Source organism: Callithrix jacchus, chromosome 8, assembly GCF_049354715.1.
Source record: "Callithrix jacchus isolate 240 chromosome 8, calJac240_pri, whole genome shotgun sequence".
Classification (NCBI taxonomy): Eukaryota; Metazoa; Chordata; class Mammalia; order Primates; family Cebidae; genus Callithrix; species Callithrix jacchus.
In genome coordinates this window covers 15,973,730-15,995,057 of record NC_133509.1, presented here as the reverse complement: position 1 = coordinate 15,995,057, position 21,328 = coordinate 15,973,730, and the positions used below count along the sequence as shown (strand labels likewise).

Below are 21,328 nucleotides of genomic sequence, written 5' to 3'. Positions count from 1 at the left end.
GGAGAGAATGAGGCGAAATCACCCTCGGAGATCGCTGCTCCCGTGACTCCGTCTGGGGGGAAGATTAACGAGGGAGGAGGAGGAGAGGGGCTGCCTCCTGGATTTAACAACAAAAAAAGGGGGTTTTACATTTTATAAATGTATCCCCCCCTTCCGCCCCCCTCCCGCGCCTCCCCCCTCCCTTTCTCTCGCTCGCTCGCACACACAATAAGTTTGGGGCTTTGCGAGTCCGGTTTAGTTTCTGATAAATGTGGGCCGAGGCCCCCGGGGAGAGCGCGTGGGGAGGGGGCTGCAGCGGAGTTGGGAATGGCCGGAGTTTAAAGTGCGTCTTCATTTCTTTGCAGTGATGAGGCGAGAGACGGGGGAGCCATATTTGTAACTTTGTAGTGTTCGTGAACGCGCCCTTTCTCTCCCTCCCTCCCTTTCTCTGCCTCCCTTCCTCTCCTCCTCTTTCTCCCTCACTCTTTCCACCCCACCTTCGGGCCAGATGCTGATGTTTCTTCCTTTCCTTCCGAAGGGAGGATAAATTAGAAGGAGGGGGAGGGATTTTCGAACGTGCTAAGGCACAGATAATCCCCGCGCCTCCCAGCCTCCAGCGATCGCTGGTGCAAGTTGCCCAAAGGCTACGTCCCGGTCCCCTCTCGCTCCAGCTCCTTCCGGCCTCCCCGAGATGCCAGCCTTTGGGCCCTGGTGCCCCCCAGCTCGAACCCCCGGCCCGTCTTTCTCAGGGCTGGGCTCGTCGGCAGCCATTCGGCGCCTGCTTAATAAATGGGCACGGGAAACTTTGTCAGGACGCGAGCTGCCCGGAGCTGGCGCCCGTGGTGGGTACAGGCTGGGTCCACGTTTATGCGGGCATGGCAAACACGCAGCTCTAGGACGAGAGTTTGCCCGCTAGCCGCCGTTATTGATTGGGCAGCGGCGGGAGCACGGCCGGAGGAAACTTACACGGGTGGGAATGCTAGGCTCGAGCGAAAGCCCACCCCCGAGGAGGGGGAAGGTGAGGGTGGGTGACTCGAACGCTGGCTTTTATTTCTGCCTCACTCTCGCTTTCGAACCTGAGTGTTTTCGGCGAGTTGGCGGCTCCAGGGCGGAGACCCCGACCGACTCCCCTCTTGGCCCCTCGCGGAGACCGGGGACGCGCTGGCGGGAGGACGCCCCTAGCCTCAGCGGCCCGGGCTCCACGGAGTTGGGAGTTTGGGCAGCTCCGTGCCCTGGCCTGTGGCCCCTCCAGCCCGTTAAACCCAAATCCCGGCGAAGGCAGGCCTCGCTTCCTCTTTTCCCTAGTTCCTCCCCCAGACCTGAGTGAGACTTTTGAAAACAAGATCCTTTTTGTCTCCCCCCTCCCGCCTTAACGCAGCTGTGGACTGGAGACGTGCGAGTGCCTTATGGCGCGCAGGGCGGGGAGGGGGCGGCCGCAGGAGGGGAGGGGGCGCCGCCGGAGGAGGCCGGAGTTTCCGCGCACAATTTGCCGGCGGTTTGCCTCTCTCCGGCAGCTTTGGTCCCGACCGGGACCCGGCGCCTCGCGTTTGGGGGCTGGGTGTGGTGATGGGGGAGGGGGCCGCGGTCTTCCCGCGTACTTTCCGGAAGCCCCCTGTGCGGAGGGGGAAGGGCGCCGAGCGCAGGGCCGGGGTCGCGGCGGGTGGGTGTGGGGGCGCGGCTGGCCTGGCGAACCTGACCTACGCCGCGGGTCCCCTGGGAGCGATCCGGAAAGCGGGTCGAACCGGCTCTTTAAACTTCCCCGAGTGTGTGTGCATTGGGGAGGGGAGCGCAGCGCGCCGAACTGGGAGCGATTTCTCACGCTTCGCCCCCTCACCTCCCAGCCTCGCGGCCCACACGCCGGCCCCCTGCCTGGAGGCGGGGTGGGGCGCGGGTGGCGGAGGAGGGGGCACTTTCTGCACATGGGGGGGGGGAGGGGGAGAGAGCTAGCGAAAGAGGGACAAAAGGGGTGGGGGAGGAGGAACTGTATTTTTTTTAAAACGTTCTTAAAACAAATGGCTCCCGGAGCGCACCCCCTCCGCCCCTCCCTGCCGCGCTGCCCCCGGGTCCCCCGCACACCCACCTTCGGCACCTCTCCCAACTGGGCTCCGGGAGCTGGTGGCCATGCCGAGACGCCGAAATAGGACGAGCAGCCATGTTTCCCGGGGCTCGCGCCGCACGCCCCGCCCCTCCTCCCCGGCGCGGGGCGCGGGGCTCGGAATGCGGGCTCCGGGCTCCATGCTGCGCTGGGCGCGGGGCGCAGGCGGGCGGGCAGCGGGGGTGCAGTACGCGCGGAGGGGGCCCCGCGGCTTCCCGGGCTGGTTTCGAGCTCCAGATGTTTTGTTTGTTTTTTGTTTTTGTTTTTGTTTTTAACGGCTAGGTCCACCCGGGGCTGAGCCCGAAGGGCGGCGAGGCGTTACTGGGGGGCGGGAGCGGCCGCTAGGGCCCTGCGCGCCTGTGGCACGACTGCCGGGCGCCGGGCTGCCATTTTGTCACCGTAGCTGTTGTCGCTGTGGGGGGCGGGGGGAGCGAAGTCTTGCGCCATCGCCCCGACGGTTTCCCGCGTGAAGGTGGCAGGGGGAGCTGGCTTTGGGGTCCCCCAGTTATGCTCTGAGCCCCGGTGGGGGTTTCCGCCCTGAGCCAACGGCCTGAGGCTATGCTGGAGCGTCACGGCTGCAGCGGCGCCGGGAGGACGACGATCCTCTGTGCAAGTGCCCCCCCCCCCCTCACCGCGCGCTCCCTGCCTCCCCCGCCCTCCTCTCCGGGGTTTCGCCGTTCCTCCTGCAGGCGTTGAGACGTAGTTAAATGTGGCCTTAAGGACGCACGGATCGCTCTGGTGTTTGCTTTTTCGGCGGAAGTGATAGAGTGAGGGGAACATTAAATATGAGGTTCTTTTGGCGGGGGTGAGGGGTGTCGTGGGCGCGACTCTAGTGGCCCTGACTGAAGCCAAGGACAGCAGCCTCTTCCCCGGGAGGGAAGAGTTGTCGATGCGTTGGGGAAACGCCCTCCCGGGCTGGGCTCTCCCAGAAGGTAGGTCGCGCTCCGTGTTTCAGGTGGATGTTGTAGAGCCCTGCCGGCTAGGGGAACCCACTTGGTCTTAACCTGCTCCTTCCCTCTTTTATTTTTGCCTGCGGGGAGGCAGCTACAATAGTAATGAGATCCTAAACCGAAAGAGAGGGATGAAGGTTTGCTTTTGAAAAAAGTAAACCGCCTTTCTCTGGCTGTTGACTCTGTAGCTAGGCAATTCGTCGCGTCGGGTGCTCCGATGCTGGCGTCTCTGGGACTTTTAAAAAGCCGATATAGGTGCTGGTTAAGCACCTCACGAGCTGAACTCTGGTATCTGTGCAGAGAATAACTTGCATGGCAGTGTCCGCCAGAGGCTGCCTTGGAAGCCAGCTTTTCCTTTGACCTTTGGAATACATCGCATGATGTTTTCCAGGCTGACTTACTGCCTAATTGGGTTCAAGTAGCATGATATTAACTCCAATTCATGCAAGCCAACCAGGAACTCGCAGGCAGAAAATTGAGCCTGAGTTCCCATATCGTCATGGTCAGTTGAGTTCTGCTGCTGATAGTAGTTTCGAGTCTGGGGGCTCTTTGGTGAAGATGATGGGCTTAGGAACCACACAGACCTGGGTTTGAATTCTCCCTGCCACAAGGAAGTGGCATACGTTTGCCTGCCCTTGCGACCTTGGGCTGGTGAACCTAACCTACCTTTTTGAAGCTTGGTTTATTTACCTGTAAAATGGGATAATCTAATAGTGAATGATGACAAAACTGGCTTGATATGGCCCTCAGTAGATGCTGTCTTTGTGACAGTGTTAGTCTCCGAGACATATCAGGGTGCTTCCATCCATTACTTTGAGCTCCTTCGTGGTTTAGGATGATAACAATATTAGCTAATGCTTACATAGCAACCAGGCTGTGTCTGGCACGTTTCTAAGTGGATTACACATATCAACTAATTTAGTCCCACATCAGCTCTATGAGGTAGGAATTATCATCATTGTGCATATGGAAATTGAGGCATACAGTTATCATGTGACCAGTGAGTGGCAGAACCAAGATTCAAACTCAGCCAGTCTTATATACTCAACCTCTGTACTGCCTCCTTTGAAGCAGCACCCTTTTTCCTTAAGATGCTGTAAGGAAGAGCTTTTTCTTCTCCAGCTTTGGAGTGGTGCCACCTGAGAAAGAGAAAGAGTTTCCTATTATTGAAGATACTGAAATGAAGAGTGGATAGCAAGCATCCTGGTTGAAGATATTAGAAGGCCAGGAGGTTCCGAACCAGGGGCTCTGGATTATCATTTTATGGGGGAAGCCATGCACTGAGTTTGCACATCACCGTTGGTTAGGTTGAAGTGGATCGGCCTTTCAGGTGCTGGGGGACACATTTTAGGTAAGGAGAAGATGAGCAGGAGCTGCTCAGGCAGTCTGCATCTGCAGCCAAAAAACTCAACATAATTGGCCTGTCTTTATGTCTGGGACATAGTATACTCATGACACCTCATTGGATCATCTCAGTTAATCATCCCAGCAACTCTTTCAGGGTAGGCCAAGCAGTGCAATGCCATCCCTGTTGTGAGGATGAATCATCTGATTTTGGAGAGGTTAAGCAACTGGTAGGTGGCAGAGCTGGGTTCTCACACTGTAAAACCACAGGCCTCTTTGGTGGACAGAGACTTCAAGGATTGGATAGTCCATTGGATCCCAAACGTGGCCCATAACTAGGGGCATGTAAAATGCAGATTCCTGGGCTCCACCCCTGGTCACAGGAGTACCACAGCGATCACCAAACTGTAACTGAGCTCTCTGCTTCTGTTTGTACGAGAATTATTTGTACATGTAAACATGGCAGTCAGTTTGCTGCTCTGGAACTCTGACTTTGAATCCCAATGACATGAAATGTTATTCCCCCAAAAATAAGAATTCCACTTGTCTCGTTAGCAGATCTCATTACAAAAGAAAAAAATTGTACTCAATATATTCTTGACTTTTATCAATAAAGAAATTGTGGAAATGTGTTAGATTTTTCTCTTGTTATGAAATGTAGTGTTCTCAATTTTGTCCCTGGATAAAGTCTGCTATCTGCCCCCTTTGCAGAAAAGTTGTGCTGAAAAGGTGGCTCAGTAGATTGGAGAGTGGGCCCTCTGGGATCTGGTGTTTTGCTTTGTTTAAGCAAATGGCAAGCCATATATTTGGGTAGTACTCTCAGGTCTTTTTAAGGCCTTTTATTTCTGGTGTGCCCTTTAAGTAATTGGTGCCTAGTGGAAATCAGCCTCAACCCAGGAACCTCCATAGGAAGAGAAATTATCCTTGTTATCGGTTTAGTATCAAGATGCACTTATCATCTAGAGAATAGCCAATTGAAATTCTTCTTGTGTACTCACAACATGTCAAAGCCTTCTGTGGATCTTGTAGTTAAATGGCTACTCTTAAGTTCTAGATGTCATCTCAGAGATAGTGGGAAGGAGCTCTGGATTGCAACAGTTAGAGCTCTGAGGCTCAAACCAAAGGTGAGGCAGCGGTGCACCCAGTGGCTGACATCAGCTTCTCAGGGCCCAGATCTTTGAAAGCGACAGACAATCCTGGAATTTCTAGTTTTGGCTGCTGCATTTCCACCGTCTGTGTTTCCTGGGGAATGAACCAGCAGCATAGTGGCTTTGAGTTTCAGAACACTATTTTTCCCTCGAGCCTCTTACACCTGAGCTAATGAATGGAAGGAATGGTTATACAATTGGCCAGGTCAAGGGGAGGAGAAGATAAATTCAAGGGGACAAATCCTAGTGGCCATAACGGCAGCTGTGTTAGGACAGCAAATCACAGTTCCAGTTCCTTCTCTCGTGCAGATGGTGCACCACCAGCCTCTCAAGGTGACTTACTCTAGACTTGCACAGTTGGCCATCCTTTTCTTTGTTGTTTTTTTTTCCCCCTTTCCTGTAGCAGTATGAGGCTTGTTTCCTTATTTATTTATTTATTTATTTAATACTTTTTGTAGAGATGTGGTTTTGCCATGTTGCCCCAGCTGGTCTCAGAATCCCCAAAGCGCTGGGATTACAGGTGTGAGCCACTGCGCCTGGCCCCTTTCTTCAATACCTTTGCAAAGACACCTGATTGAACTTTGGGAGCTGGCCATCCCAGAGCTTGAGTCCAAATTAATTACATAACATTGAAATAAAGAACTTCATGGAAATTGTGTAGGATGCTCTTCAGACATCTCATGCACATTGAAATAAAGAACTTCGTGGAAATTGTATAGGATACTCTTCAGACATCTCATGCCTTCTCTATCTTGGTGCAGTCACTAAGGAAAGGAGCAGAGATCTTGGTGATTGGGCCGTGGCCCAATTGTCTGGCCTGAATTCTAACTTGGTTTAAGAGGAGGTTCATAGCTCTGGTGTCCAGAGAGGCCTTCCTTTACAGATGTTTGCCACCTGGATCTCTCCTCCCTGTTTTGGCACTGTGTCCCTTGCTCTAGCTAGTTCTCTAGTCTCCTAGGAACTACCCTCTCCCAGTCCCCCAGCATCACTGCCTTCAAGTAGATAGGGAAACATGGACTTGACTCTGAATCTTCTATTGCTTTGAAATATAATTATGTGGCCAGGCACAGTGACTCACACCTCTATTCCCAGCACTTTGGGAGACTGAGATGGGCGGATCACCTGAGGTCAGGAGTTCCAGACCAGCCTGATTTTTAGTGGTGAAACCCCGACTCTACTAAAAATACAAAATTGGCTGTGCGTGGTGGCACATGCCTGTAATCCCAGCTACTCAGGAGGCTGAGGCCGGAGGATCATTTGAACTCAGAGTCAGAGGCTGCAGTGAGCTGAGATCGCACCATTGCACTCCAGCCTGGAGACTCTGTCTCAAAGAGAAAAATGTAATTATACAACAAATGATAAATACACAACAATGATGTTTTCATTAAAGAGATGGAGTCTGGCAGGGATGGAGATTTGTGAAGGCATCTGTTATTCAGAATTTCTCATTTAATAAAATTTGTTGAAACTAGATGAGCAAAGCACCATGGCCCTGAGCCACCTTCTCAGACATGGAAGCAGCCTCCTTGTCCAGAACTAGTTCGGATGATACACAGACTCCAAAGAAGATAAAAATGCCTTTTTCTACCACATAAGCCCTGTCCTGGGCCTGCTGGGCCACACCCTGCAATCCCCTGCTTTTCCTCAGATTTATTTTGTTTTAGCTCCACAGCTGCCCCCTGAATTCATTCAGCTACTGTTTCCTTTACCAAAACTTGCTCCAGGCAGCAGATCTAAAAGATTGGCTTACTTACTACTCCACTATGATTTACTCTAATGTGGATTAAAGTCAGCACTGTTTTTCCCAGAGGTATTTACATTTGGAGATTCTGGTTTGGTGAGGAAATTACCAGAGAACTATTAAAGACTTGGATGCCATCCTCAGCTTTGCTGTTAACTAAGTTGGACAAGTTGTTTGGCTTCATGGGGCCTCTGTTTTCTCCATCCTAAAATGGGAGTGTTGAATGAGATCAGTGGCTTTCAAACTTTCTGATCCTGATGGTAAGAAATAATGTTTTACACCACTAGCCAGTATGTCCACGCATTCCTGTGCTCTGTGAAAAACCGCAGCGTGCTCCTCCCTTACTACACATAAAATACTTCCATTCATTAAAAAAGAAACTGTCCTTTTTAATGGCCAGTTTGGACCTACTAATTTGGACCTACAAATTAGTTTCATTACTTGTTAATGTTTGAAAGACATTAAAAGATGGATATTAAGGTTCCTTCATACTCAATACTTGTGGTTTGCTCGGGGGGAATGAGAGGATGCCCTTGGTAACTTAGTGAGACCTCTCCACTGAGAGTCAGTCATGACTTCTGTTTCAAATCAGCCCACTCCATCTTCTCTAGCTGCTCTCCTTGTATCTTGCTCCTCTTCCCCCAAACTTTCTCTCGGCATGAGGACTCATTATCCTGGGCTCTTACCCAGATGAGAATCTTCCAAAGTTCCTGCTGCCAGTGCCCCCCCTGCCCACCCAGCAGCCATGTTCCCCCAGCTCCTTCTCCACATCTTGTCACTCAGGAACCATCCTTCAGTGCATTGCACACTTTGAGTGCTGGGTCAGGGAAGATTGTGGAGAGAGGAGAGCACACCTGGTTTCCCCCACATAGACTGCCTGAGGTGTGTCCTGCTTCCCCACTTCCAACTGTGGCACTTGGGCACGCCCCTCTCAGGGCACCTTCCCTTTTTGTCTCTGCAAAATGAGGTCGTAATAGTGCCCACCACACTGGCACACAGTAAATTCTCGAAAAATGTTAGCTATTGTTGCCATTGGAACACCATGGCTAGAATACTGTAACTGCCATTCACTTAATTAAAACAACAACAACTTAGGGCCGGGTGTGGTGGCTCACACCAAAACGGCGGATCACCTGAGGCCAGGAGTTTGAGACCAGCCTGGCCAACATGACGAAACTTCATCTCTACTAAAAATACAAAAAAAAAAAAAAATTAACTAGGTGTGGTGGCAGGTGCCTGTAATCCCAGCAACTTAGGCTGAGGCAGGAGAATCCCTTAAACCCAGGAGACAGAAGTTGCAGTGAACCAAGATTGTGCCATTGCACTCCAGCCTGGGAATAAGCATCTCCAAAAGAAAAAAACAACTTACATTATTCGCAGACACATTACACACAAAAGTAACCTTTCTTTCAATGGAAAAAGAGGTTTTAGAAGCTAGAGATTCAAACTTAGCAGAGGTTATTTTTTTCCGACTAGCAATTCACTCCAGTCCTGACATTGGACTCGAGGTAGTTTCTATTGCGAGTAACCGACTCATCCCTCTCCTGGGTAATTCTTTTTTCTTACTGCCCTCAGCAACTATTTCAGGCCTCCACCCATTCCCTCTCAGCCAGGATGTCCTCCTCACAGAAAATGGAAACCTCTTGGTTTCCTAAGCAGGTGTGAGGCCAAACCGGCCTTACTCCCTCCCAGTTCAGCGTTTCTCTTGTGTTGTCCACTCCTGCCTCAGTTCCCTTGTTCCTTCTGTCCTTTGGATTCGCCAACTAGGGATGCTTCTCTCATCTTAAAGCAAACAAAGATACCCTTAATTGATCCTGTGTTGGGCTGTGTTACTGCCTATTCCACTCTTCTCCCTAAGCTTTCTGAATTGTCTATCTTTTCCATTCTGTCACTTCTCTTACTCCACCCTGTGAAGTCTGGTTTGCTTCCTAAATAGTGCCAAGTATCCCAACAGCCTTCATTTCTTCTCTTGCATGATGTCAGTGGCAGGATTCAGCATTCTTTTTTTTTTTTTTTTTTTTTCCCCCAGGCAGAATCTTGCTCTGTCACCTAGGCTGGAGTGCAGTAGCATGATCTCAGCTCACTGCAACCTCCACCTCCTGGGTTCAGGCGAGTCTCGTGCCTCAGCCTCCCGAGTAGCTTGGATTACAGGCACCTGCCACCATGCCCAGCCAATTTTTGTATTTCTAGTAGAGACGTGCTTTTACCATGTTGGCTAGATTGGTCTTGAACTCCTGACTCAAGTGATCCATGTGCCTCAGCCTCCCAAAGCACCGGGATTACAGGCATGCGCCGTCACATCCGGCCGGGATTCAGCATTCTTGACCTTTATGAAAGATATTACCCCTTGGCTCTGCCCTCCTCTGGTTTATCTCCTATAGCTCTAAGCACTCCACAGTCTTTGGTGTCCTCTTGCTCTCCTGTGTCCTCATGAAGTACTGACTCAGTTAAGCCTGGGCACTGGGCCTTCTTATCCTGTATTCTCTCCCCATGGAATTTCGTCCTCCCTCACTGACAGCTGCAGGAACTATGTGCTGCTCCCTGAGATTTGATGTTTACCTCTTGGGTAAGCTCAACACCCATCTGATGTCTCCACCTGGGTGCTCCAACAGTGCCCTGCTCTTAAATCCAAAGGGAACACGTGTCCTCTGTCCCTTGCCCCCATTGCCCACACACACACTTTCATGATCCTCTTTCCATCCATCACCATCACAAGCCCTGTCTGTTTAAAACGTGTTCCGTTGCTTACCACTGATCTCCCTGTACATAGGCTAGTCCTCTTGAAGCCATGCAATGACCTTCAACTAAAATGATATTATCAATGTCACTCCATACTTAAAATTCACCATTGTTCCTAGGATAAAGTCCCAAATCTTTAGTAAAACCAATAAGGTACAGCATGGTCTTGCCACTGCTGGCCTCTTCCTGTGATCCGTTCCCTTGCCCCACCCGCTCTGCTTGGGCCCCTGGCTGCCTCTCATTCCTGCAAACCTGTACCACACTGTGATGGCCACCATATATACTTAGCATCTAGCCATCTTTACCATCTCCATCGTCCTCCCTAAAGTCTAGATCTAGTTCTTTCGCCAGAAAACTCTTACAGAACTTTTCCCTTAGAGCATTTCAGTTTGTAACTATGTATTCTGGGATTAGGAGTATTTAATTAGCATCTCTGTTCCCTTTCCTAGTTGGGTGCACTGCACAATTTGAGGGACTTGCTTTTGCTCACCGCTGTGGTCCTCAGAGCTCCACGCTGCCTGGCATATGGTAAGCATTCTAGGAGTCCTGATAGAGTGAGGGATCTGCAGTACTTACATTTTCTTGTCACTTTCTTCATCTACTGGGTGGTACACCAAGCATGAAGCCACCGAAAGGAAGTGCACACATTCGCGCCCGCACCCCCATCCCCGCTGGTGTGAGTTTCTGATTCGTTTGGCCTCTGGGTGGGTGATGCATACTTCTCAGCTCACTAGTCATCACATTTTTCTGATTATCACACCGTTTATCTGTAAACAGTTTGAACCTGAGTCCCAGTATGTCTATCTAGCAGTTATGGATTATTCACACACACTGCCTATAAATATATGTTACAAAATATAATACCAAAAATATAAATTCAAAGGGATATGTTTAAAAGTCTAAAAAGTCCTGAAATTCTCACGTCCCAGTGGATTGTCTTGGGCAGTCCACATGATTACTGTTCTAATTAATTGTTTCTTTTATTTTGAATTCAGTTAGTAAAGTTCACTCTGTAAAATAAATGCTCATACCTTCTCAGACACTATGTGCTTGTTAAGATCTCTCCAGCCCCAGTGTGTGATGAGTAGGGGTGGGGGACATTCACAATCCCCCTTTAATAGGCTAGCTTGCCCGAGATCCTTGGTGAATCGAGGCTCCACTGCTGTGTGTCAGCTTGGTGCTCCTGTTTAGGCTGTGTGGACAGATCCACCAAAGTCCTGTCAGTCACACCTGGGGTCCCACAGAGGTAAACCCCGAGTTCTCTCTGCCCATGTCCTGAGAAGCCGAGAAGTAGCTACAATAAAGATTCCATCAGCCATAGACTCAGGGTGGGTGGGAGGTTGGCTTTCTCCTACTTATCTTGAAGCCGGGAACAAGTAAGAGGCAAGGTTCGTGGGCTGGATGGGCAGAGACAGAGGTGCACAGTGAAGCTTGAAAGAGAGAGGCCTGCAGAGTTTCTGTGCTGAGACTCCAGTGAAGTTGTGCTGGGACTCTGCAGCCAGCAGTGCCCAGTCTTGGGTTTCTGGATTCTGCTGCCCTCTGTAGAATTTGTGAGAACTATGTATGGGCAGGGGGTGATAGAGTAGAGGCATGGGCCTGTCATTCTAAATTTAGAGAATTACTTGCAGATTTCTTCAGGGACCATGCATCTGGAGGAGGGCTCATCTCCACTTGATGTAACCAACTGTCTCACCTTAGCCATTTGCTTCACGGGCAGGCCTAAATGGTGTAACTGAAAGGAGGCTGAAGGGAGTCCACTGACACGGCCTGTGTGCCCAGCATCCAGAATGAGGCAAGGAGTTGTATAAATGCTATGTAAGTATTTTTGTAGCAAATTTAAGTTCTTGAATCCAGTCCTGGCCTCCTGGACTGGGTAGGGGAGAAGAGAGTGGTTATAGAGATGGTGGTGTCTGGTTCCTATGGTGGAGCTGGGGTGATGGAGCATAGCGCATATACTACAGGAAAGAAGGTGTGTGGTTGGGAAAGCAGATTTCAACCCCAGCTGTGCATCAGAACTGCCAGGGGAGCATCTGAAGCAATACCCAGGCTCTGCCTCAACTGAATCAGTCTCCGAGGGTGGTGCCCCAGTCTGTGTATTTTTAGAAAGCTCTAAAGGGGACTCTAAAGCACAGTTGGGAACCACCCCATGGAGCAGGGTGCAGAGCTTCGCAGCAGGTAGGAAGAAGTAACTAAGTGGAAACTAGAGGAAAATGAAGCAGAGAAAGCAGGAAATAGGAAAGAAGGATGCAGGATTGAATCTGCTGGGCTATAGGCGTCTATCTGCTCCTTGACCTGTCCCCAACATCCCCGCCACCACAGGGATGTTCATACAACCACGTTCTGCTCATCACACTTGGAATTTGTCATTACATGTATCTCTGGATGCTGCTCCTGGGAGTGTCCAGTGGGCCTTACTGACCAAGACTGGGCTCGGCCCATCCTTCATGTCCAGCTCTTGAGAGTCTGTGATCTTTTGTCAGAGGGCAGGAGCCCAGGCGTCAGGTACAGTGGGCAGTGCTTGAGGACTGCTGAGCCTGAAGATGTTAGCAGGTCACCTCACTGAGCCTCAGTTGCCACATCTGTGAAATGGTGAATACAGTAATACCTGCTTCCTAGGACTTGTTAGGACTGAAAGAAATATGGTTTATGCCAGGTAGACGGACCCTGAAGGTTGAATTCTACCCGTCAGGGCTTGAATGAGCTGTTTGGACAGGGGTGGGGGTGGGGTTGAGCCAGCCCCTCTCCAGAAGCTGCTTGCTTGGGTGGGAGCAAGTCTGAGAAGAGCTGTCTCAGCCTGCCCCAGGAGGAGGCCTTGCCTGGAGCTGTTGAAGCAGAGGGGAGGGGCAGGGAGGCTCTGGCGAAAAGAGAGACTGCCCCCAGTTTTTTTTGTGTGGAAGTGGGGCTAGAGGGATACCAGCCAAGCTGCAGGCATCCCCTGCCCTTGGGCCTCTTCTGGGGTGGTGGCTTTTGCCCTGGCTCACCTTTTCTGTATCAGTTGTTCTGCAACCCTAGCCTTCTTTGCCTCTAAACTCCCCTCTGGCTGCAGAACTCTGGGCCAGCCTCTCCCAGTCCTTTATCTTTCATTCACACAGCTCCTGAGAGGTCCCCTTTTCTGGGAAGCCCTCCTCAACTCAACTGGAAGAAAGGAAGTAAATTGTGTCCACCCGGGTGACATAAAGTTAAAAGTCCTGGGGACTTCCAGGGCACGCAGCAGTGTTCGCCTCTCAGCCAGTAGCACTCACTTAGGTGTGCATCTGTGCCTTCCTCTCTGGTCAGTGCTCCTTTATATGTACATACCCCCTACCAGAGGGCAGCATTGAGGGTGTACAGAGCCCAGTGTGACTCTCCTGCTGCTGGGGACATAGGAAGGCTCTGTGATGATGGCAGATGTGGTTCTGTAGCCTTCTGCTTGGCTGCCAGTGGGAATAGCCTGTCTGTTCTGGCACAGGGGCCTGTTCCATATGGAGGGCCAGGAACTGGCCTTCACAGCCACCCGGGCATTCCTTCCACTTCTGCACGTCCCCCCTTCCCCATGAAGATTTGGGTGTACCCTGGTTGTGGCCTTTGAAGACTGGGCAGGCATGTACTTTGTGAAGCTTTCCAGCTGTCTCTGGTAGGCCTGATGAAGCCTATCCACAGAGGTTGGCCTGAAGCCGTAATGAGCAGTTCTGTTCTTTCTAGCCCTTGTCTAGTTTATGACTGTTGCAGACATGCCTTTCTGTATCTCGGTTAAAAGTACTAGTGTGTCTGTGCATTTAGGTGTGGTCTGAGTCTGGGAAAGCTTCTCCTTGAGGAGGGCCCTCCAGGTTGCTCTTTGGGGTAGGCTGGCTGCCCTCTTAAAGCCAAAAGGGTACATCGTTCAGGGCAGGAAGTAGGCATGTGTAGGCACTCAGGAACCTTCCTTCAGTTCCAGTGGCCAGTGTGGTCATGAACAGGAGTGACAAAGTTGATGTGGGAGTGAGAATGTGCCTCTGAGATTGACCAGTGGCCATAGACTCCAGCAAGATGTGGATCTTGGTCTGAGAGGCGCCCACTGTACCATAAACAAGACTTGTATTGTGCAAATGGCTTGTTAGCCCCACGAGGCTTATTACGGCTACAGATGTCCCCGATGGTGAGCAGCACTTGGCCACTGCTGTCGGATGTTAACCAGAGTTACGGGGGTGGTTTCTGCAAATACACAATACTGTGGAGGGGTTATGTGGCTTACCCAGAAGTGCCTAGACTGCAGAAGAAGGTGCCGTCTTTCTGGTTGATCCTTGGCTTGGCTGACTCATTCGTTCATTCATTCCACACACGTTGATGAATGCCCACTCTGTACTGGGTTCTGTTCTAGGAACTAGACAGACAGACGCATCACCTATGCTGCTCTTGTAGGGCTTCAGACAGTGACAGTAGCTGGCGGTACAAAACTGGGGAGACAGTCAGTAGTAAACTATCAAACAAAGGTATGGCTGCTGGTGTGATGAATGCCATGAAGATCCATAAAGCTGTGTTAAAAGAGATGGGTGGTCCAGGAAGCCCTCTCTGAGGAGGTGGCATTTGAGCACTCAAATGACTTAACCTCACCTCTCCCGAGGACCAGCAGAGCCATAATTGGCCAATAGTTTCATCTAGAAGCAGGCATCCTACATCAATTTGAAAGGAGCTTCTGGGTGAAGTAAGACTTTATTAATTAGCCCGTTAGGAAAACAGTTTCCCAGGATTGTTAGAGCTGGATAATTTCATGCCTAATGTTTTTCTTGGAGCTTCTAAAAGGAAGACACTAGATTTTCATCTTTGTACTAAATAGTGAGAAAAGGTAATATGTCTTTTTTAAAATGTGTTTTGTTTAACTGTTTGTTGATACCATTATGCCAGACACCATATTTATTCTTCTTTAGTCTCTATAGAAATGCTGCTGGATAAATGGTATTATGCCCACTCTGCCAATGAAGGAACCCAGGCTCAGAAAGGTTAAGTAACTAACCCAAGGTCAGGTAGTACTTAGGAGCCGTGCTTGGGTAAAAAGCCAGGTCATCTAACCTGGAATCTTAGCTTCGACCCCTTGCCTTCTCCCAGTGACTTTGTTGATAATATGGACATACCCTAGACTCTTGACTTTCCTTTCCTTTCTCTTCTCTGTTACAAAATATGCTGCATTTATTTTCCTGGGAAAGCAAAACAGATTCTGCCAAAAGTTCTGATTTTTAAAAACATTTTATTGTGAAATTGAGCACATAAAAGCAAACAATATATGTGAGGTTTAATGATTTTTGTCCTCATTTTTTTTTTTCTATTTAAATGATTTTATACTCTCAGAGATATCCTAGTAAAAGCAACTTTCCATGTGCCTTTCTGTGCCAGGGTCTTAAGAAATGTGTCTAGGGGCTGGGCGCAGTGGCTCACGCTTATAATCCCAGAACTTTGGGAGGCCGAGGCGGGTGGATCACGAGGTCAAGAGATTGAGACTATCCTGGTCAACAAGATGAAACCCCGTCTCTACTAAAAATACAAAAATTAGCTGAGCATGGTGGTATGTGCCTGTAGTCCCAGCTACTCGGGAGGCTGAGGCAGGAGAATTGCTTGAACCCAGGAGGCGGAGGTTGCAGTGAGCTGAGATCGTGCCATTGCACTCCAGCCTGGGTAACAACAGCGAAACTCCACCTCAAAAAAAAAAAAAAGAAAAAGAAAGGTGTCTGGGTTTTCCCTGTGGCTCTGACAGTCCATCAAACATCAGGGTTGGGCACGCAGGTGAGAAGCATACCCAGGTGCCTCAGAGATGCCTAAGTGTCTGGAAGGTGGAAGAAAGGCAAAAGGTTTTCCAATAAAAGTAGGCTAAGACATAATTAGGGGCTTAGGTGCTACTTTAAAAAATAAGTAGCAGTGTATTCCAGACTCCTCTAAAAAAAGAATTGCATATGGTGGGACAGGCATGGCAGTGTTGTGCCTTTGCCTGGAATACCTGGCTGCTGCTGCCCTCACGAAGACCCCTTATTGAGTATCTACCACCAGCTTTGTGTGCTCCTTGCTTGCTCTAGGTACTTGGCAAGTATTATCTTTTCGACCTTTTAAAACACCCCTCAGGTGTAGGTTTCACCACCCATTTCCAGACAGAGAGATTGGCCTAGAAAGGTCAGATGGCTGCCAGGGCACACTGAGTGGCCCTTGTGTGTTGTAATGGTCCTTTCTGTTTGTCCCTCTGAGACTGGACACTTTGGGAGCAGAAGTCAAAGACACCTTTATCATTGTACCCCCAGCATTTAGTAGGTTCTGGCATTTAGTAGGTTCTGAGGAGCACTTATTGAATGAATGGAGGTTAAGTAACTTGTCCACATAAAATGACAGTGATAAGCCCATTAGATAATAGGACTCTGGGCCAGGCACAGTGGCTCATGCCTGTAATCCCAGCACTTTGGGAGGCTGAGGTGGGTGGATCACCTGAGGTCAGGAGTTCGAGACCAGCCTGACCAATGTGGTGAAACCCTGTCTCTACTAAAATGTAAAAAAATTAGCCGGGCACGATGTAATCCCACCTACTCGGGAGGCTGGGGCAGGAGAATCGCTTGAACCTGGGAGGTGGAAGTTGCAGTGAGCTATCACACCACTGCACCACTCCAGCCTGGGCAACAAGAACAAAACTCCATCTCAAAAAAATAAATAATAGGACTCTGAAGCTCTGTGATTGCCACCCTGTAGGTCAGAAATGAGATCTGATTCCAGCTCTTACCAATAAGCTGGGTGAATGCAAACTGACATACCCAAGCTTTTGATATTGCAAAATTATTGATTACCACAAAAGGTTGGAAGCAACCCAGATCCTCATCAATAAGGGGCTGGTTAAGAAAAATGATGGCACACTATGTAGTTGCAAATAAGAAACGAAGAAGGTATTTATGTTCTCTATTAACAAACTCCATGAAGAAAAAGGCAAGGCAATGATTAGTATACTATGCTATATTTTTAGTAAAAGGGAGAAGAAATAAGATTCTGAATTTGCTTATATGTGTGGAAACATTCTAGAGAGATGCTTAGCAGGTGATAAAGTTGACTGGGCAGACAGAGCATAAGATGGAAAGGGAGGGAGAGTTAACTATCTTCTTATACTTTTGGTTTTAAAACTGTGAGTATGAATGTGTTAGTCAAACAATTAAAAAGGAAAGAAAAAAAAAAGAGGTGACCTTGAACCAGAGATTCTGCTGACCTGGGTGTTAGTCTCCCTATCTGTATAGTGAAGCAGTTGGCCCAGATCAAGACTCCTTAGTCTGAAGTGGAATGTTGTGAATATTGTAGTTCTGAGGCTTTCATGAACTTTTCCAGGAGATCCTGGCCTTGTCCCAGGGTTATCTGCACCTGACCTTGTGCAAGGGTAATCTTCAGTCCTTCCATTGGCGGCCTGGCCTGGCCCTCTCAGGATGTTTGCAAAAGGTTAGGGGGCACAGAGAGCAGGGAGCCTTCCTCAGAGGTGTCGGGCCTTGTTCCTGTCCCCATTCCTCAGAGTTTATCCTCTGAGCTCATGCCTCTGATGTGACTCAGTTGGTTCTTCCTCCAAAGTGAAGGATCACAGAAGGAGAGACTGTTCTGGAGCATTCTGGCAAAGCGCTACAATTTAATAGGAAGGGGGAAAATGACGGAACATTTTCCGGGTTATTTTTGATGCTTTTCAGCTCTGAAGCTAAGTGCAAGGCAGTGTGAGGGAATCAGTTGCATAATACCTCATTTCTGCTTTCTGGGGTGCAGAGTCTTGAGTAAGAAACATGCTCAAGGATAAAATTCATCCTAGTAACCTCTAGAACAGCCTGGCTTACCCACGATCTCATTGGGTTTCATGGAGACATGTGGGATTGGTAGGGTTTCTTCCCATTTTACAGGTGAAGAAACTGAGTCTCAGTGTAAGTCTTGCCCAAAGCAACACAGTTTGTAAGTGGTAAAGCCTGGAATCAAACCAGATTTTCCGACTGCTTCTCCTGTGTCCAAACCATCGCAATCAAAACATTCTCCCATAGGAGATTTCCAGGGACGTAGATTAGGCCCATTTCTACCTGGAAATGTGGGGCAAGTACAGGCCTGATTAAAGCTTCTCTTCTTTTAAGGCAGAGCAAGGGAAATATTAGTCTTATGGCCAGATCTCAGGTCTTAACTCCTTTTCCAGTGGTCCAGATGTTCTGTCTTGCATGGTTTGTGAAACCTACTATCCCACCACCAGTTGAATGTGGCATGTCCCATGTGGGTGAAGGTGTGTCTAACCTATAGCAGCCTTCTCTCCACCCCAGTCTCATGCAGCCACCTCCTTTCCTTCCCTTCCACAAGCTCTCTTGTACCCACCTGGCTTCCTAGCTGTTCCCCAGTAGGGCCAAGCTTGCACTCAGGGTCTTTGCCCTGGCTGTTCCTTCTTTCTTTCTGGAAGGCCCTTCCCAGTTGTCCACTTGGCCTTACGTCTCTGCTGAAAGCTCACTTTGGATAGACCTTCCTGGTTACCCTTTCTAAAGTAGTGTCCCTTGTCACTGTTGCTTGTCTGTCCCTTTTTTTTTCTTTGCCACATTCATACACATTATGTACATGTATATGCATTTATTGGTTTGTTATTTGGTTCCCCTGCTAGAATACACCCATGAGACAGGCACCTGGTTTTGTTCACCTCAGTATCTCCAGTGCCTAGCCTGGTACCTAGCATGGCATGTAGTAAATACTCTGTACGGATTGCTGAATGACTGTATCAGGTCTGCGCCCTAAAGCAGATAATGCTTGTTTAAAGACGAAGGAATCAAATCATAGCATTTTAAGAAGGGAAAGGACTCAGGGCTCTCTTTGCAGGGCTTTATCGTACAGTATTATTAATTCATCTAATAAGCATCCAGCACTGTTCATGCATGAAGCTCTTTGCAGAGCATCACTTAGAAACCTTCTGATTCATATAGGGACAGGAAGCTCCCGAAATTTCAGAGCAGCCCATTTCGTGAGACAGCCATCATGTTGTAGAGGCCCTCTTACAAAGTACACTGGGAGAAAGCTGCCTCTTTATGATTCCTGCACTCTTATCTTAGTTCTTGAACCACTGGAAAACACAATAAATGTACATGACACTCCTTCAAATAAGTGGAGAGAGATAGCGATCATGGTCTTCCCCCACCCTCAAGCCTAAACATCACTAGTTCCTTCAATTGTTCTGGTATCCCAGGTTTCAGATGCCTTCCTATCCTGGTTGCCTTCCTCAAGTTTGTTCTTCAAATTTTGGAAGTTGAGGTCTGGTTTTGTCAGTGCAGAGTGTTTGGGACCTTGACAAGGAACCCTAGTCCATCCCACGTGTTTCTGTCAGCGCAGCCCATCTGTGCTGGCTGCCACGGTAGAGGCCTCCTTCATGAGCCTCTGATGAAGACTAAGATCAAGTTCCTTTTTACATCGTCTTCAGTCATCTGGACCCTCCCTGACTTGTCACAGTTTTTTGGTTTGGGGTTTGTTTTTGTTTTTTAGCATTCCGAGATTAAAGCAGCCATAGACTTGTGATGAACTCAGCCTGTACTCTTTTTAAAGAAACAGCAAGTGTAGGTGAAGTTCTGTCACCAAACCCAGGTGAAGAGAAGGGAAATCTATAAGTTCAGCAATACCTGCAAAACCTGTCACTCCTTTCTTCCCTCTTTGTGTCTCTGTGTCTCTTCCCTCACCCCTGCCTTCATGTAGTGCATCACTTCCCCATAGCTTCCTCGCTCTCCTTCATTCCATTGCTTTTATTAATGCTCCTTCCAGTTGGAAATATGGAGCTAACATATACTGCTAGCCTATTCCATTCATTCCATTGCTTTTATTAATGCTCCTTCCAGTTGGAAATATGGAGCTAACATATACCGCTAGCCTATCTTGCACTTCCATCACTAATATTTTTGCCATAAATGTGTAATTTACAGATTTGCATGTTTCACACTTGTCTAAGGGAGAAAAAAAAAATGATGTTAAGTTGTTTCTTATGTGTAGCCCTGGGCTAATTTGTTTTGTGGCCTTGGATAGAAAAAACTTTCAGCCCCAGCCTTAGGTTCTTCTGCATGACTGGTTGCCATTTCTGCCCAAATCAGCGGTTTCCCATTGGTGTTTGGACACAAGGGCTTCAGTGCCGAGGCGGCGTTTGCTCTGTTTCTGTCATTGCTGATGCGGCTGTCATTTTCGGTAGAGGTGGCAGGGAAGGAGGCCAAGGTCGAGGTTTTGTCTGTGAGACCATTTAGCTTTCCCTGCCTCTTCTGCACTTGCAGCCCTGCCTGGGTGTGTGGAGGCTGGGAGGGGGAGAGCAGGGGCTGAGCTCAGGCCTGGGCTCTTCCTAACAGCTGATTCTATTTTCTGCCTTTCTTTCCTTTTGCTCCAAGGAGGATGGAGAGGCCTGTGACTTTGGGGGTGTGGGCCCTAAGTTTGGGGTCTTGAGAGAATGGCCTAAGCTTTGATTCTGCGATGGGGTAACTGTGTAGCCTTGGGTGAGTCACAGAGTTTGTTTCCACCCAGCTTTGTCAATTGCTAGGGAAGTTGGATTAGATACAGTGGTTCCCCAAAAGTGGCATCGATGGGGTCCTTTGGTTCTTTGAAACATTTTCTAAAAGCTTCCTGGAAGTGGAGCAGATGCTCACACCACGGCTGTGGGACATGTCTCGGCCTCTGAGTCTGATTGGCACGGTTTCTTACATGGGTTAGGCTGGGGGCTGGAATAGGCAGAAGCATTGAATTGCCAACTCCTGTATCTCTGAATTAACTTCCGTTTTGCTAATAGCTCCTCTACTCGGGGGTCCACAGCAGACTCCAAGGCAGAAACTCAGCTGCTCCCTGAAGACTCCAGTGGGATTTCCTTTGCAGACACCGCCCGCAGTCCACAAGCAGTCCCAGCCAAGCTGGGCTTAAATCTCCCAATCTGATTTCAGCAGCCAGAATTAACCATATCTGTTAGCTGAACAGTTGATTTGCCTAAGAGTAGTTTTGGTGGGAGCTTTGTCTCAGGAAGCGAATAAAGGGTTAGCCGCCTTCTATAATCTCGATGATTCTCCAGAGCCATTGCCCCCCCACACTGCAACCCCTCCCCTACTCTGTTTGGCCATTCAGCAAGCATTTACTGAAAGCCAGCCCCTCTGGGGAGGGTACTAGGGCGACACCGAGACCTCGGACCTTAGCAAGGCTGTGTTGCCGGAGAGAGATGATCGGCCTGCAGCAGCTTTCAGGGTCCCGGAGCAGTTTGCCTGGAAGGGACAGAAGAGGGTAAATTTCCTTGTCTATGAGGGAAGCACTTTGTAAACCGTAACACGCAACACCAAGTGGTGTCATTATTTTTGCTGCACATCAGGGAGGCTAGCAGAGGGGTGAGGTGGGAGGAAGCACAGAGTTT

The 21,328-nt window shown here is 49.2% G+C and overlaps 1 protein-coding gene and 1 long non-coding RNA gene across 6 annotated transcripts in view; one reads left to right on the top strand and one right to left on the bottom strand.

Moving 5' to 3' along the window:
* LOC118144804 (uncharacterized) overlaps positions 1-2,158 on the bottom strand; it is a 41,578-nt gene extending 39,420 nt beyond the window's left edge. The window contains exon 1 of the long non-coding RNA XR_013520782.1: positions 2,060-2,158. This is a non-coding gene — a long non-coding RNA (uncharacterized LOC118144804). The remainder of the gene's footprint in view (positions 1-2,059) is intronic.
* Positions 1-21,328, top strand: part of ANP32A (acidic nuclear phosphoprotein 32 family member A) — a 118,910-nt gene that overhangs the window by 79,637 nt on the left and 17,945 nt on the right. Inside the window, exons 1-2 of one of the 5 annotated variants that reach the window (XM_078333503.1) lie at positions 2,819-3,006; positions 10,446-10,524. The exons of 2 other annotated variants lie outside the window; for them this stretch is intronic. In XM_078333503.1, coding sequence (XP_078189629.1) covers positions 10,522-10,524 — 3 coding nt within the window. In that variant the 5' untranslated portion in view covers positions 2,819-3,006; positions 10,446-10,521. Of the gene's footprint in view, positions 1-900; positions 2,684-2,818; positions 3,007-10,445; positions 10,525-21,328 lie in introns of those variants that run through there. 2 more of the 5 variants (XM_035259036.3, XM_054239404.2) reach the window with 2 other exon arrangements.